Source organism: Cervus elaphus, chromosome 6 (genome assembly GCF_910594005.1).
Source record: "Cervus elaphus chromosome 6, mCerEla1.1, whole genome shotgun sequence".
Classification (NCBI taxonomy): Eukaryota; Metazoa; Chordata; class Mammalia; order Artiodactyla; family Cervidae; genus Cervus; species Cervus elaphus.
This window is the reverse complement of record NC_057820.1, coordinates 2093413-2110115: the sequence shown is the minus strand read 5'-3', so window position 1 is coordinate 2110115 and position 16703 is coordinate 2093413. Positions and strand designations below refer to the sequence as shown.

At 46.7% G+C, this 16703-nt stretch overlaps 2 protein-coding genes across 4 annotated transcripts in view; both read right to left on the bottom strand.

The window, feature by feature from the left end:
- The window catches only part of HTT (huntingtin), a 124398-nt gene that overhangs the window by 57996 nt on the left and 49699 nt on the right, over positions 1–16703 (bottom strand). For all 3 annotated transcript variants that reach the window (XM_043906045.1, XM_043906047.1, XM_043906046.1), the window contains 11 exons: positions 16563–16700; positions 15469–15627; positions 15267–15364; positions 14149–14288; positions 13144–13207; positions 12822–12922; positions 10049–10195; positions 5736–5856; positions 4232–4308; positions 2809–2960; positions 1780–1982 (listed from right to left, as the gene is read on the bottom strand). In XM_043906045.1, the coding sequence (XP_043761980.1) occupies positions 1780–1982; positions 2809–2960; positions 4232–4308; positions 5736–5856; positions 10049–10195; positions 12822–12922; positions 13144–13207; positions 14149–14288; positions 15267–15364; positions 15469–15627; positions 16563–16700 (1400 nt within the window). The remainder of the gene's footprint in view (positions 1–1779; positions 1983–2808; positions 2961–4231; positions 4309–5735; positions 5857–10048; positions 10196–12821; positions 12923–13143; positions 13208–14148; positions 14289–15266; positions 15365–15468; positions 15628–16562; positions 16701–16703) is intronic.
- On the bottom strand, positions 6235–8708 carry LOC122696277 (proline-rich nuclear receptor coactivator 2-like). The gene has a single exon (XM_043906050.1). It carries the CDS (start codon positions 8329–8331, stop codon positions 7912–7914), a length of 420 nt encoding a protein of 139 aa, XP_043761985.1. The 5' UTR covers positions 8332–8708; the 3' UTR covers positions 6235–7911.

Sequence of the window (16703 nt, the reverse complement as noted above, 5' to 3'; positions counted from 1 at the left end):
TGAATGGGGGAGGTGTATGGTATGTGAATGACACGGAAACCGTATGGTATACTGATAATGCTGTTCCAAAGAGGCTACTGCAGGACTTCCCTGGTGGTCCAGTGGTTGAGAGTCTGCCAGATAATGCAAGGGACACGGTTCGATCCCTGGTCCAAGAAGATCCCACATGCCGCAGAGCAACTAAGCTCGTGGGCCACAACTACTGACGCCTGTGCGCCTAGAGCCGGGGAACCGCAACAAGAGAAGCGGCCGCGGGAGAAGGCCGAGCGCGGCCACCAGAGAGCAGTGGCCGCAACTAGAGAAAGCCCGTGCACAGCAGCTAAGGCCCAGCACAGCTAAGAACACAAAGAGGCCACTGCGCGGTCCACAAGAGATGCCCCATCCACTCTGAGCTGGACGGCAGTGGTGAGCGTAGAGGAAAGTCCGTGCGTGTGTGCACCTGTGTGTGAGCGTGCATAAGTGTGCCTGCATATGTGTGTGTATACACGTATGGGCTTTGGGCAAGAAACTCTGGAGAAAACAAAGACTTTGGTGACCAAAATGAAGGGCTGTGGTAACTCCCATTTCCTCGCCTGAAAAACCGGAGTGAGAGATGCGCACAGGCACCAGCTGCGGGGGAGACCAGAGTCCGGCTGCAGCCTGAACGAGACGTCCAGGAACTGCCCGAGCAGAGGTGTCCGCGGCAGCCGGCACACCAGACTGCAGACAGGCCCGGGGTCTCCCAGCTTAGACACCGAAGCACGAGAGCAGACCTGACTGCGCTGAGCACCCAGGCCCGTCGTCCCCTGTGACAGTTCCATTTAAATCTGATGACGACTGAACATGAATGAAGTCCAATCTTTCAGCTGCGCGGGCCACATCTCAGGGGCTCGGCCACCATGCGTGGCCAGAGGCTCCTGCCCCAGCGGGAGCAGAGCACTGTACTGAATGGCCCGGCTCAGCAAGCTCAGAGACAGGCAGCTGAGGACGGAGCCTGGGGAGCACGGACGGCAGGACGAGGACCGAAGCAGGAGAGCGCCCGGGCAGCAGGAGTCGGGGAATCCGGCACCAATCAGAGAATGTCTCAGTACAGGACAGGTGGTCCTGGGTGCCGTGAGGAGAGGGGAGTCGGGGCCTGAAAGTCACCCACCAGAGTCACAGGCGGGCCTCAGCAGGGAGCACTGATACGGCCTGGTGCCCAGGCCAGCAGGGGTTAAAGAATCTACAGCCAAAGCTGTGGACTGAGTCCGGGGCCCAGGAGGCTTTACAAAGAGGGCCAGTGTCGGCAGCAGGCACTAACTCAGGCGTCTGGCGAGGAGACTGGACTCGAAACGCAGCGAGAGGAGGACCTGAGTCCTCAACGGGGGAGAGACGGTGGGGAGGGAGCCAGCAGATACAAGTGAACCGGTCCATCGCAAACTCACTGTGCGGTCACTCGACTGCTGGCTGTGAAGCTGAGGGTACTGAGTGCGGTCACTCGACTGCTGGCTGTGAAGCTGAGGGTACTGAGTGGCGCCTCAAAGGAAGGCAGCACATCTCGGGAGAGAGCCACCTGAATTCTGAGCTTTCCTGGCCGACGCCGAAGGCCCCACAACACAGCCAGCTACTTCCCTCTCAGAGGCGACTGGGAATGACAGATGATACCAAACGCGAACGGGAGGGTCACATCTGGCTTTCTATCTAGTGTCACGACATGAGCGATTCTGTTTATCTGATCAAGAGCGGGGCGGGAGGGGCAGAGCAGCACAGAGGCCCTGCACCACCTGAGCTGCAGGGAAGAGCTGCCCGAGGCGGGGTCACCTTCACTGCGGGTCCGGGAGCCACCTCGTCCAGGACGTGTGCGCAGATGTTGATGACCTTCAGCAGGTGGGAGAAGAGCTGCTCCACCATGGGCACCAGGGTCCGGTCACCCAGGGCTGGCCACACCTCCTCCTGTTTGGTGGCTGCCGCGCTGGCCTCGTCCTCAGAGGTCCACGAGCTCCTCAGAGACCTGGGGGCACTGGCTGTGACACGGCACACACGTCACCCCCGGCTCCAGGGTGGGGGCAAAGGCCAAGTCACTCAAAGCCCTACATGGGGAGTCTGCTGGACACCCCCTGGGGTCAGCGGACGCCTCGGGTTCCACAGCAACCTGACACTTCCCTGTGTGCTCGCGTGCCATGAACCCAGCCTCACACACCCCCAGGACGACCGTCCCCTTCCTGATCAAGACAACTCAAGTTCAGCTGGCGACTGAGACTTGCAGATTCTATCTCCTTCACGCTCTTTAACTGGTTTCTTCAACACAAGCCACAACCATTATCTTGTTCAGACTCTCTCCATCTTGCCTTAACTGTGAGTTTCCCTAACTTCTCCGATCTGTATTTGCATAAGCCAAGTTATCTTTCTAAAATACTGACCCGATTGTTAGTCCCTTTCATGAAGCTCTCCAGTGACCTCCCAGAGCAAACGGACCAAGTCCTCACTAATGGAGACGAACTGCTCACCGGCCACATTCCCTATCCTCGTCGTTACTCGCACATGACGCCCAAAACTGCCAGTTCTCAAACATCACACCGTTTGTTCCGTGTCCCGGGTGGTACTGGTGCTGTGCCATTTCCTGCCCGCCCACAAACCTTGCTCCCCGCCCTAGTCCCCAGCGGGGAGCACCACAGCCCCGCTGTGCTGCCTCCTGCCCCTATAAACCTACAGGCCCCTGGAGAACGCAGCCCTCACACTGTGCCTCCCTACTGCCCTGGGGCCCAAGACAACACCTGCACGCACTGCCCGCTCAAATGAAATCAGAGACGAGTTCACCCACAGCTAACTGTTTTAACGCACGGCCAATACCTGCCAGCAAGTTCCCGGCTAAAATCAGAGCATCCTGGTGGGCAGAGAGATCCAGCGGGAACCAGGCTGAGGACAGCAGGGTCAGGATCATCGTGACCATCCCCACGGTGCAGCTCTTCCTGGACTCGTCTGAGGCGCTCAGCGGGGGCACTCTGGAAGCAGAACCAAATTACAGAACAATGCTGAGCTAAGACTTGCCTTCTCTTATGAACCAAACAGAGGATTATGGCTATTCATTTCATGCCGGGTCATAAAGCGATTTTACTATTGTTAACTAGCATCTTTCTTGTAACCACAGGTCCATAAAAATCACTGAGAAATGAAATCAGGGAGCAGATCTGATTGAAAGTATAAAGAATCCACCTGTAATGCAGGAGACCCTGGTTTGATTCCTGGGTTGGGAAGATCCACTGGAGAAGGGATAGGCTACCCACTCCAGTATTCCTGGGATACCCTGGTGGCTCAGGTAGGAAAGAATTTACCTGCAATGCAGGAGACCTGGGTTTGATCCTTGGGTTGGGGAGATCCCCTGGAGAAGGGAAAGGTTACCCACTCCAGTATTCTGGCCTAGAGAATTCCATGGACTGTATAGCCCATGCGGTCACAAAGAGTCGGACACGACTGACGACTCACTTCACTTCACTTCACTTCATTAGGGCCATCTACTGGAGGAAAATCCTTTTCATTTTTAAATGAGAACTGCTAATGTAAGTGCTGCTGCTGCTGCTAAGTCACTTCAGTCGTGTCCGTCTCTGTGCGACCCCACAGACAGCAGCCCACCAGGCTCCCCCGTCCCTGGGATTCTCCAGGCAAGAGCACTGGAGTGGGTTGCCATTTCCTTCTCTAGTGCATGAAAGTGAAAAGTGAAAGTGAAGTCGCTCAGTTGTGTCCGACTCTTCGTGACCCCATGGACCGCAGCCCACCAGGCTTCTCCGTCCATGGGATTTTCCAGGCAAGAGTACTGGAGTGGGGTGCCATTGCCTTCTCCGAATGTAAGTACAGTAGTTCCTAAACGACTCTTGTAACTGATTATGACTTTGCATGATAGATCACATCTGATTTCAAACAAAGAAAGTTTCTAAATTTTTAATACATACTGAATAATTTTGGAGAGAATCAAGCCTATTAGAAAAGTCTTTTGCCAGCGTATGCAAATTCCCTTCAATGAGACTGCAAGTCACACCCTGAAATCCTCCAGATGTTGATGTGTGAGCATTTCATCCAAGAGAATCACAGGGACCACTGCATCCAAGTCTCCTGTCACTAGCATCCAACACAACTGACCAGGAGAAGCTGATATTCCAGTGGGTGCTTCCCCAAAAGGTAACACTGACGAAAGACTTAACAAGAAAAAAAAAAGGATCCGTATAACCATGTTTGTATCACATGACTGTAGGCAGTCAGGTGCCAAGGAAATACATACCCGCAGTGCCAACCTAAACTCCAAATGCAAACTGGGAAGGCAGTTGAAAGTAGACACAGAGCTTCGCAGCATCCAAACTAAACAAGAAAGGAACGATAAGATCACACTCACCACCATGAGGGCTTATTACACTGACCCCCTTTTACGCTTTATAAAACGTACAAACAGTGAAAACAGAATTGAGCTCTGTACCCAAGCACAGGACATCTGTCCTCCCAGGGAACAAGTTCACACCTGAGAATTCAGATACAGCTGGACAGCCGAGATACAGGTTTAAGGAGGCTGGATTACATCCAGGGAGGAGAGGCCAGCAGGGAGGCACCTCCTCTTGTTCGACTTTAATCTTCCTGTGCCTTCCCCCGCCCCCTACCTGGAATTTCCTTCCCTGCTCCCCGCCCCCCACCCGCACCAGCCATTCCTGAGCTCAAGCTAATTAACGTCCATCTTCCTGACCAGGCTGAAAGAACCACAGGGCAAGGTTCCTTTTTGTTTTTACATCCCAAGCCTAGAACAGCGTCTGACATATGTAGGCCACAATAAAGACAAATAAAATTTATAACATTTTGAACAAATCAAGGGAAGCCCAAACTACAGACAGCCCAAACAGTATTTAAGTTTGAAAGGCACTGTTATATGTATCAGGAGAGTCTGATCACAGTTGTCTTGAGTTTTTACAAAAGGAAAGCACTCCTTCTGTCACAGAAAATAAACGACAAGGTTTCAGCTGGTGAGTCCCATTCTCCTCTCTGACGATGGAAATTACACGTGCTCACTTTAGAAAACGTGTGATATCTTAAAAAGAATAACCATTCATAGCTCTAAAATTAGTTTTAGTAATTTTCTGCCAATTACTTTCCCGAGTAAGAAATGTGTTTACATGAACATTATTTTTCCTAACCACTACACACAAGCACACGGTTTTGTACTGTGCCTTTTTTCACTCAATATTATAATCTAGAGGCTCACTCTGCAGATTGTTACAAATGCTCCAAAGCATCATGTTAATAGGTGCATAACTATACACATCACCATCTATACAGAATTTAGTCATCATCAGAATTTATTCAATATAGGATTCTTGGACATTACAGTTCTTTTGTACTTTTAGCATCATAAATAATGATACAGATGACATGACACATATGATACATATACATGACACAAAAATCTTTGTTGGTATTTCCAAGGTTTTTTCCTCTTCATATATATTATAAAGTCATTGAGTCAATTATTTTAGAGATATTTTAAACTTCTGATATACTACCAATTTGGATTATGGTAGTTTTCATTATTATTTCTTCCTAGATGGGCTGAATTTTTTTTTTAGAATAAACATGTATTACTTTAATAACCTGAAAATAGTTGTTTCCATTTTCGTTGGCATAAACCAGGGTCTTATTAACAGAAGCCCACATGTAAGAGCTCTAATAAAATTACCCTATCACAAAGAACAGACCACGCAAACTACTGAAAATTAACTCATTAGCCCAACCAAGAGACTTACTGTGAGCGCTCTCGTGGTCGATGTGATCAGTTCATGAGAAACGGCTGCAATGACTCTAGAGAGGTTATTTTCCAGAGTGACATCTGTGATGCTTGGTAGCAGGTTATAGCCTCTATAAATTCTAACGAGAAAGATACAGAGAGACTTAAAATATCCCATTAAAGTTTATGACATTCTCAGAATTCAAATGGCATTTAAAATTTTAAGATTAAAGGCCACAAGAAGTTAAAGCAATCTTGACTTTTTAAGTTACGGGAAGACTGGAAATAAATGTGGTCATTATTCTATAAAGACGGCTGAAATAACCCCTCCCTCCTCCAATGTCCAACCACACCAGAAGACCAATAGTCATCAGCAGAAATGCTTTAATGAAGTTCTAATTTCCTTTAAAATCAGCTGATCCAAAGCTGCCCGTTTTGCAAGCTTTAAATTACATCCTGTGGGAATCTACTCCTGATTCCAAACAAAAGGAAGTCCTTTCCCACTACAAGACTGTCACTTCTTCTGTTTTTTTATTTTTTTTTTATTTTTTTTTTTTTTGGGGGGGAAAAACAATTTTATTTTTTAATTTCATGCTTCGAATTCATGTATGTACATTAAGTACTATATAAAACTTGTTTTTAGGATATCATCATTTGACTTGGACAATACTATCTCACCTCAATTTATTTGAAGAAACAATTTAGCTATTCTGCTTAAAAGTATAAAAAAAGCTGCCAAATTAGAAAATAGATCCCCCCCCCATACACACACTTTACTTTTACTACTGGGATGGCTGTTTTAATTAGCATGTTTAAAGTAAGCCAAAAATGTTATCAAGGTATTATGCAAGAAATTACATCGTTTGCAATCAGTTGGTCCCCTGGGTTGCACCTGTTGACAAGAAAAAGTATACACTGACGTTGTACACTATACTCATAGGTTACACAAGTTGTTGAAAGCCAAAAGGAATCTTTAAGGTTGGAGGGACTGCTTAATAGTTAATCTTTGGGTTTAAGAAAAAAAATAACCCCATACTGCATTTCACATCTCAAAAATAGCAAGTGTTTTAGCAGCTTAAAACCTTTTCAGTTATATAGAACTTCTTACACTACGATTTACTTTGAAATATAGTTTACAGCAAGATCAATTATAACATACATACACTGGCACTTCAGCACAAGGGCAAAATTTAAAAACGGGGGTTTGGTTTTTTTTTTTGACCTTTAAAATTAGGCCATAGTATAAAAGAGCCCATGTCTTACATTCAGCAAATTCGTACTAAAATATTCTATTTTTGTAGGATAAATGCCAACAAAACTTTACATATGCTACAATTTTATTACATGTATTTACATGGCTCTTTCCTAGGTATGCAGAGCTTTCACATTATACAGCTCCCAACTTTAAAAAACCTTTGCAGGGATGATTTAAAGCCATATCACTGTCAGAATAGCTTGTGCAGTGCCATCATACAAAAATGTATTTTGAAAGCTACTCTGAACACCAAATACTGTTTCTATAAAAAATGGTTTTGGTGCATTTGTTGGCAGACACCTATCCACTGCACATAACAGGGCCAATGGGGTATACTTGTTTCATTCTAAATAGCCCCAGTGCCCTTTCCACATTCACCACCACACAGTTCATTAAAATACAACTATTCTCTTAAAAAAAAAAAATTTCACATTTTCTTTAGGCAGTGCATCAGACTGTTGTCATACTACTGGTTTAGGTATACTGATATAGGTGTCTCTAGGACAATAATGTCTCAAAGATTCAAATAGTTTTCAACTCCTGTATGTCTTTAACTGGATACTTATAATCAGATTTACCAGATCTTAACAAGTCAATCTGCTGATCCATGAAATGATAATCTTTAGTATTTTCTCCCAACAAGCAATATAAAAAGTTGATTCCTTTACCATTCCCCAAATCTAAACTTGAATGGTTTCACTTGTATGGTTACTCAATTGAGAACACTAGTAAAGAGATCAAATACAATTATGCATAATTCAGTTATTTTAAACTGTACTGATTCTACCATCACAGTGCACATAAAACAATTAAGATGAAGTCTAATTATATTTTCTACGTTAATCAGTTTTACAAATTCCTTAGTGAATTTGGTCTGAAACAATTGCCAGTTATCCTTAAATATGACTAAGGGTTAAGTGTGTTAGTACTTTATCTCATTTTATACCTGTACTTTAAGTAAGGTTTTAAGTTGAAATGTCATTATTTCTTTATCAGAAGGATTAAAGGAAACAGGAACCCAGTGGCTTGGTGGTTTAGGAAGAACACGTGGTGATGGTGGCTCACTAAATTTGGCCCCGGCATAGTTCTGATTAGTTTGAGACTTAGAAAGTAAGGTGGGACTTGATAAGCTAGAGTTCCAGTTTTGATTGTTTGGAAAATTTTTGTTCTTCCCCCCATTTTGCATGGCCTGCCATGCAGCTGATGATGAATTATAAGTATGTCCTCTTTCCTTTTTCTTGTGAACAATCTTCATCTGGGAATTCTGATCCTTGGTCTTCTGTCTACTAAGCTGTTGTTGGTTCTTACTAACATTTCTAGTTTGAGGGGCTGGAATGTTATACCTCTCTCCACCACCCATCTTCAGCTTCTTTGTCACCTTTCAGTCTGCTTTTCCGATTGCAGGATTTCCACTACCTGTCCTCTTCCTTGCTGCCACGCCCAGGATAATAGATGTTGCTTTCTGACAGATCCTTTCCTTTGTCTCAATACAGAAGTTTTCATGGGCCGATCTGCTGAGTTCAGCCTAGGAGCTGAGGCCAACATCTGAGTCTCCTCAGCACACAAGTTTGAGAGAAGTCTTAGCGACTTCGAGCCCGGGACTGCGGCGGCGGCGGCGGCTTCTGCTCGGCTTCGAAGCCCCCCTCCCCTTCCAGGGAGAGACGAGGCACGGAACGGGCGAATCCCACGAGCACCGACGAGCTAGCTGCTGGCCACCTCAACGTCTCAACCGCTGTCACTTCTTCTGTATTCCATTCATGGCACATGTCAATTTCAATCCCTCCTAGTAGTTACACACAAACTCTAATTCCCCAACTACAGGGAGGAAGCCCAGGCATGGTGAGTGTAGATTCACTTCCGTTCCCCTCAGGTCTTGTCCCCAGAGGCACTCAACGATACAGACTAAGGGGAACACAGTTTATCTCCTCACACAATCCTGCAAGTACAGTGTACAACCGGGATTTGTGCTTATCATGTCAGAACCAAGCTAAACAAAGCTGAATATCTAGAGGACAGTCTGAGTTTGGACTAGAAATTTTTCACAGCTATAGTTACTAACCAATTTTAATAAAATATTATACCTATCTCTGTTGGCATCTAATGACATTTAGAAGATGCAACCTTGTTGACAAGTTACTTATTATAAGCCTGTCAAATTCCTGATAATGAAATATTCTTATATTGCTTCTGCTTAAAGAGAGAAAATGCCAGTTTTGAGGTTAAAAAAAGGAAATTATCTAAGAAAAAAATTATGTCCATGTTTTTAAACAATCTTTGCATTAGAAGAGGTATTTAATAAGAAAAAATAACTTCAAAATTTGACAAGCTGAGTTTCAAATTCAGAACAAACTGTCACGTGGACATTTTGGCTTCAAAAGTCATTTAGCCCAAGTATTTTTTAAAAATGCCACTCAGGATAAAAAATTATCACATAAACGCTAATTTTAAAAATAACATTTAAAATACAGAGAATTCTTTAAAAGCATAACAGTCTTATTATCATTTCTGCAGCCTTCCTGGCAAACTGAAATTTTAAAGAAAATTAGAACTTCAAAAAGCATTTCTGCTGATTACTTTTAGTCTATCCCACTCATCTGAGAACAAGAGAATGGGCTGTGTTTAGTCATTTGAAATTGTATTTAAAGACCTTCTACAAAAACATGTGAATAATAATAATTGCTAATCACTTAAATAGTGGATAACCCTAAATAACACTGACACTCTTTAACAGCCTGCTAAAATTAACACCTGCTAAAAATAATAGCCTGCTAAAAATTAATGCCATGACATAATCATACTCTTAAGATAACACAAAGAAAGTGAAAATTTTAAGGACAAGATACAGTATTAGAGCCCTACAGAAGAATACAGTTGTCAGTCTGTGGCTCGTAACAAACCATGACCTGTGATGTCACTGGGCCCGGCAGCAGCAGAGCCCGCAGAGAGGCGGGTGGTGAACCCTGAAGAAAGAAGCGTCCTACTGGAGGCAGCCCGCCTGCTCAAACACCCTCACTGAAGCGTCTTCTCCAGAAAACGCAAGGCTTCAGACGAGCGCCCCCGCGCCTCGGTTAGCGTACCTGGTTACGGTGCTGACGGAGAAGTGGGACGGAGGCTGCGTCTCGTGCATGAGAAGCGTCAGGTACACGCTGCTCTGGTCTCTCGCCACGGCCACCACGGGGTCAGCCTGTCCTTGGTCGCACTTGTAAAACAGCTTTGGGACGAGCCTAACATAAGAGTCAGGTTTACTTCCCTTAGAAAGTATGTGAAACCCCTGCTGACTGCCCCGCGCCCCGTGTCACCGGCAAGCCCGACAACGTCTACCCACGGACAGGTCCCCTGAGCGGCGGCACTGGCCAGGCGCGCCGGAGCAGAGGCTCCCGACGCAGGACCATGCCCCACACCCTGGCTCTGAAATGACCAGGGGCTGGACTTTCTTCTCGTGTTCACACAGGTACACACGGCTCTCTGCACACGACTAAATCCTCTGAGTTAAAAAGCCTTCCGAGAGCTCCTCTAACCATCTCGATCAGCATCAGCAGGTGCAGGAAGCCGCAGTCCGCAGGAGGCAGCAGGGTGGGTCCCTCCTCACTCCCAGGACTTTCTCTGCGGAACCGCCCACACCCCCAGGGGCAACGTCCCAGCCGAGGCCCCTCTCAGGCGAGCTCTGAGGGGCAGGCAGGGGGCACAGGGGCTCTGCGCAAGCACTCACACCTACAGGCGGGCCTGTGACTCCCAGAAACAATCAACTGTTTGAAAACAGTGGTGTGCGAACCCCACCATCTTTAGTTAAAGTTTCTTTCCTCCAGGAAGACCTGGTCATAAATACAATTTTTTCCTAAGGTTTAATAAATTACTGTCACTCATAGAAAATGGTAAAGATTCAAGATCTTTGGTCAAGCAAGTCATACAAACCTAGTCAAGTCCCTGAAAAGGCACAATTCACAAGCAATCAAAGATACGCACATGACCACACTGAAAACCCCTGGAGAAGGGAATGGCTACCCACTCCGGTAATCTGACCTGGAGAATTCCATGGGATCTATAGTCCACGGGGTCGCAAAGAGTCGGACACGACTGAGCGACTTTCACACTGAAAACCAAAGGGCTATCCACTAAAATACAACTGGTTTTCCTTGAGCAGTTTGACTACAAAGGTTTTTATATTTTTCCTGAGTTTTGTTTAGTGAACGTGTTATTATTTTTAAAACAAGATAAAAGTTATGTTAAAAAGAAATACCAATGACGGCCTAAGAAACTGACACATATTTAACTTTTTTGAAATGCCTGCTTTGGTGAAAAGACTCAGGCACGATCACATTCTGGTGGTGGGAGGGCAGACTGACCCGCTTCTGGACAGTGACTTCACTGCCCGCTCAGTCGCTTCAGTCATGTCCAACTCTGTGGCCCTGTGGACCACAGCCCGCCAGGCTCCTGTTCATGCGATTCCCCAGTTAAGTACCAAAGCCATAAAAACCCACTTGCCAGCATCTACCCCCAAGAAACGAAAACGTATGTCCACTCAAAGTCTTGGAGGCAAGAGTTTAAGCAGCATGATTCATAACAGTCAAAAAGTGAAAATAATCTTATCGCTTCGTGAATGTATACATAAAATACAGTATTACCTAGATAACAGAACACTGTTAAACAATGAAAAGAACAAACGATGGGCACACACCTCACAGCATGGATGAACTTCAAAAACTGAGTGAAAGAAAGTCAGACGCAAAAGTCCATCTACTGACCGTGTGCCCTCATTTATATAAAGTGTGTAGAAAAGGCACACGTTCCTCGAGGGACAGGAAGTGGACGAGTGGTTGCCTATGGCTGGGCAGGAGTTGGGAGTTACTGCAAATAGGCACAGTAGATCTTTTTGAAATGATGGAAATACCCTAAAGTTGGATTGTGGTGAAGGTTGCACAACTCTGTTTACCAAAAATCATTAACTGTACACTTAAAACAGGTCAATTTTAAGAGATAAAAAAATCTTACTTCAATAAGCTAATAGGGAAAAAAAAAAAAAAAACCACAAAAAGGTTGTTTCACCTAGTAACTCAACTTCCAGGAATTAATTCTTAGAAAAAAAAGTTATATGTAAACATTTATGCAGTATACTAGTCACTACGTAAACATTTATGTATAATACTAGTCACTGAACCATTATTCATTATCTAAATCAATAAAAACTTAGTATCCAACCAAATAATATTTACAAAAAAATTTATCACAACTACACAGTGAAAAAGTGGTCACTAACTAAAAATTTCTTGTTAAGAGTATTTACAGCCTTTCTTCATCTCGCACTGTATGAAATGTCATGCACTTCAGTACAGAAATATGAACACATCTCAACAGACAGAAACGCCCCAGACCAAGGTGGTAGTTGAGGAGTCTTTTTTAGAAGAGTATTTCTCACAGGAAAATGGTAATGATTATTATGTGGAAATTAACAGATAACAAAATTGCATGTACACTTTGTCCCAATTTTGAAAAAGAAACTTGTACATAGGACATAAAGCAAAAAATGTTAACAGTGGTTATCTCCAATGGGAGGACCAGAGGTGAATTTTATTTTCTTCTTAGTGCTATTCTCCATATTTAAAAAATCTGACCATCAAAGTACATTACTTTTACAATATGAGACTAATACTTTATTGTTGTCTTAATTTTCATTTTAGATTCTTGAGACAGTGAAAAATATGCTTTTTGATAGCTCAAGAGTAACCAAAAGTGAGGTCAAAGATTTAGGAATATGCCCTATGGCCTCCAGATTTTCACCTCTCTTCCCACTGTCATATCATTTAGTACTTTAACCAAGAAGGTGAATGGAGAGAGAAAATACTGGGCAAATACCTCATCAACGAAGCGGCAGCAACATGCCGCACCCTGGGGTCTTCATCTCCAAGCAGATAGATGACAACACTATTAAGCACCCGCTCTTGCAGTTTTAAAAGCTTTGGAAAGAAAGATAAAAACAGATCTGATCTCTGTATTTAAATGAATTTTAAGTCAAGTATCTTGGAAAGCCGGTGAAGAAGAACTCAACGTCACTAGCCCTAAAGTCACACATACAATCACAAGCTTCATGATACAAAGCATTCCTAGAAATTCCACACTAAGGGGAAACGGCACTCCTGGAAGTTAAATCACGGCCTCCCAGACAGGAAGGACTTACCCCTGTGTAGTGATGGGCCCCTCTGTGTAGCGTTTCTGCTTTGGCCTCCAGAAAGCTCACCAACCTAACACAAAGAACATATTTCACGGTGAACAATTAAGTTACTGAACAGAGCCGCACGGATGGCCTGCATGACCACAGAGGAGGAGGACGGCCACGCCAGGGCCACAGGCGGGAGCCAGGGAAGGCTCTGAGGCAGCCCCACGTTACACGGCAGGAAGGCACCTGCTTCCAGCAAGGAGAACCCACGCTCCTCCCGACTCCAGACTCAGAAAGTACTCAGTACTTTTCTTCAAAGTGAATATAAACATTGGGTATTTTGAAAGACCCCAAGTGCCCTACAGAACTAGCTCAAACAACTGTAGGTGGCGGGAGGGCAGACTGGGGAGTGGGCTGAGACTCTGGCCCCCTCAGAGGCGGGTCCCCCCTTCCACCACCCGGGGTCCTGCCTGTGAGATGCAGCGGGAAGCAGCCCGGACTTCACAGACATGTTCTAAAGCTGAAAGACAATAACCCAGAGGGCACCAGCCCAGCCTGGCACACAACCAGCCCTCTACAAACAGGGTCTTTAAAAAAAACACAAACTCAGACAAAAAAGAAAATTTCCCATCTAAAAGAAAGCACAGAAAGAAACGTGGAATCATGCTTTCTCAGAAAATGATAAACTGCAAGGCATCAGAAGTTACTCTTTAATTGTGACAATACCAATCTGCTGTCTGACCTAGGCTCAGTAGAGCGTGGCATGCATTCGTTTAAAAAGGCCCAAGAGACACAAGCTTCATTGTTTTAGAAGCCTGAGCTCTCTCACTCACACCATACAGAACACTCGAACGACTAAGACTACCAGCAAACTCCACTCCTCTGCCTGGACGTAAAAACTCCAGGACGAGGGCGAAGTCTCGGAAGGGAGGGGCAGACACAGAGGGACACAGGTCACCGCCTGCACCCGGGCACCAGGCTGTCCCGTGCCATTCAAGCCTGCCCCAGCGGGCCTGCCTCACCCACCTGAAGTCGATCTCTGCCACGGTCTCCAGAAGCTCTGTCCGCACCAGCCAGTAGGAGCTGCTCCGCAGGGCCAGCAAGTCAGTGATGAGCTGCAGCCCCCACGCGCTGTAGCTGCTGCTGCAGAGGCTCATGACGCAGAGCTGGAAGGCAGGCGGCGGGTGGGCCTCTGCAGACCCCCCACACGCACCCCTGCCCGTCCCTGCTCGACATCCCCCTCTGACAGCGACTTCTCTCAGGAACACTGACCACACGCACATGCCTCAATCACCTCGACGTGGAGCGTGAGCGTGTCGCCACCACAGGACGCGGCTCTCTCCCCCACCGCTGCCTCCATCCAGGCCTCCCCTCCCCGACACCGGGCATGCACCGCCCCTGGGGACCCCCATCCGCCCCAGGCCCAACGCCATGACCCAGGGCCTGCACCCTGTCCGATGGGACCCGGCACCGGGCCCCCCAGGCTCCAAGGCTGTGTCTTGCCCGCCCCAGCGCGCGCAGGGCGACTCCGCACACAGCCTGCTGAGTGCTGCTGACCGGCTCCCTTCTGCCCCAGCAGACACAGACCGACCGACACCTGGTGAACACCTGGGACCAAGGAGCAAGTCTGGCCGGGCCGTGTCATTTTAAAGGGGGACATAAGTCTGACAATGGTAGGGTCTGGGGCTTGATTTTTACTGCTTAACATGGACTGCTGTTGGGCCAGTTGCGAGTTCTGAACCAGCTGATAGAACATTTCAACATGCTACCCCATAAAGGCCTGGGGCTGTCTCCCCACCAACACCACAGGGTATTCAATAACCCCTGTGCCTCACTTTGTGCATTCAACGGGCCTGAAAGAGCTGCTGCATTTTAATTCAGCAAGTTTTACGCTTAATATGAGCAAGGTAGAGATACCCTTTAGGAAACGTGTATTTCAAACAAATATTCTGAGATTTAAACCAAAGTCTATTAACCCTTGACTCTGTTGGCACTGTTTTCCTTCTGAGGCTGAGAGGTAGGTACACAGACATTTATTACTGTTGCGAATGGAAATATTTAATATTAAGCTTAAGTTTTCATTGTTAACATTGGTGAAATTCCCACTAATCAAAGAACTGATGTCCACAAACGATTATGCTCACCCTCACAGCTGCACAAGCCAACTTGCAAGTAACCGAGGATTCGTCCTTCAAAGTCTTCTGCAGCAGGGGAATGCAGTCCGCCAGAGAAAGTGTATTTCCTGCCCGGAAGAGCAAGCACAGACGCCTTCATGTGAGCCTGAACACGAGGATGCCGTCCAGGAGTGACGACGCGGAATGCTGAACGCTGAGGGCTGGTGGTTACCTGTGCGGGCTCTGACGGCGCCCATCCAGGCCGCCACGTGGAAGCGGCACCGGCGGAGGACGGAGCAGACGAGCGTCCCGCAGAGGATGGCTGTGGCTCCTCGGACCTGCGGGTCCCCGTGCTCGATGTAGTTCAAGACGTCTGACACGTGCTGCTCCTCTGCGGAGAGAAATGGCCCGGCCACTGTACAGGTCCCTACCGTCAACTTTCTAACTCAGGGCAAAGGCTGAATTTCCAGGCAAGAAAAGAAGGGCGAGGGAGTGATGCTGATCCAGAAAGGCCTGCCTGTGACAGCCGTCCGTGGTGAAAACGTCCCGGGTTTAAAGAGCCTATATTCATCACATCCCTGACACCGCTTCAACACAACAGCTTCTGGGTTATAATCCCAGGTTGTCAAGTGTTTGCTTCAAGAAAATGACTTGAGAGCCTCAAACTTGTCCACACTTATTAACTAATATAAATTCAAAAGCCTGGGTTTGTCCCCTCCCCCAAGGAAAGAGAGCGTGAGAGAGCAGGCAGGAGCGTAACTTCAGGAGAGCAGGCTTCCCCCAGGCACCCGTCAGAGCAGACGCCCAGGCGTGCGCTGCGGGAGACTGGCCGCCGCCACCCAGCTCCTCTCAGTCCCCGCCAGCTCTGAGCGTGAACGTCCTGCTCCCCACCGGCTCTGAGCGTGAACATCCCGCTTCCCGCCGGCTCTGAGCGTGAACGTCCTGCTCCCCACCGGCTCTGAGCGTGAACATCCCGCTTCCCGCCGGCTGAGTGTGAATGTCTGGTCTGGCTGGTGTGACCCGAAGCAATTTTGATTATACACAATTTGTGCTTTTGCTAAAATCCAACACACATGTTAATGAGCTCTTACATTCCCAGATTTCTATTGCTTTCCTCTGTGTGTTTCAACTAAACACTGCATCTGCAGGGGTCCAAGAAGCTAAAAACATGACAATTGATGTGTTTTACGGGGAGCTGTCACACAGCTCAAACGCTGCAAATTAACTCAGAAAACTTGGTACTCTAAAACTAAAATAGTCAGAGTTTGAAATAGTTTTCAAGCCAGTGACTAAACATGAGGAATGAGACGCAAACTGTGAATGTACCAGGGTATTCCACGGTATCCAGCGGTGCTCTGTAGAGTTTGCTGAAGAAAGACTCAGGATGAAGGGCCACGGCGGCTCCAACGCAGCTGAGGGCCAGTGCCTTCACGCTGACCCGCACGTCCCTGTCCGGAACCAAGGCTG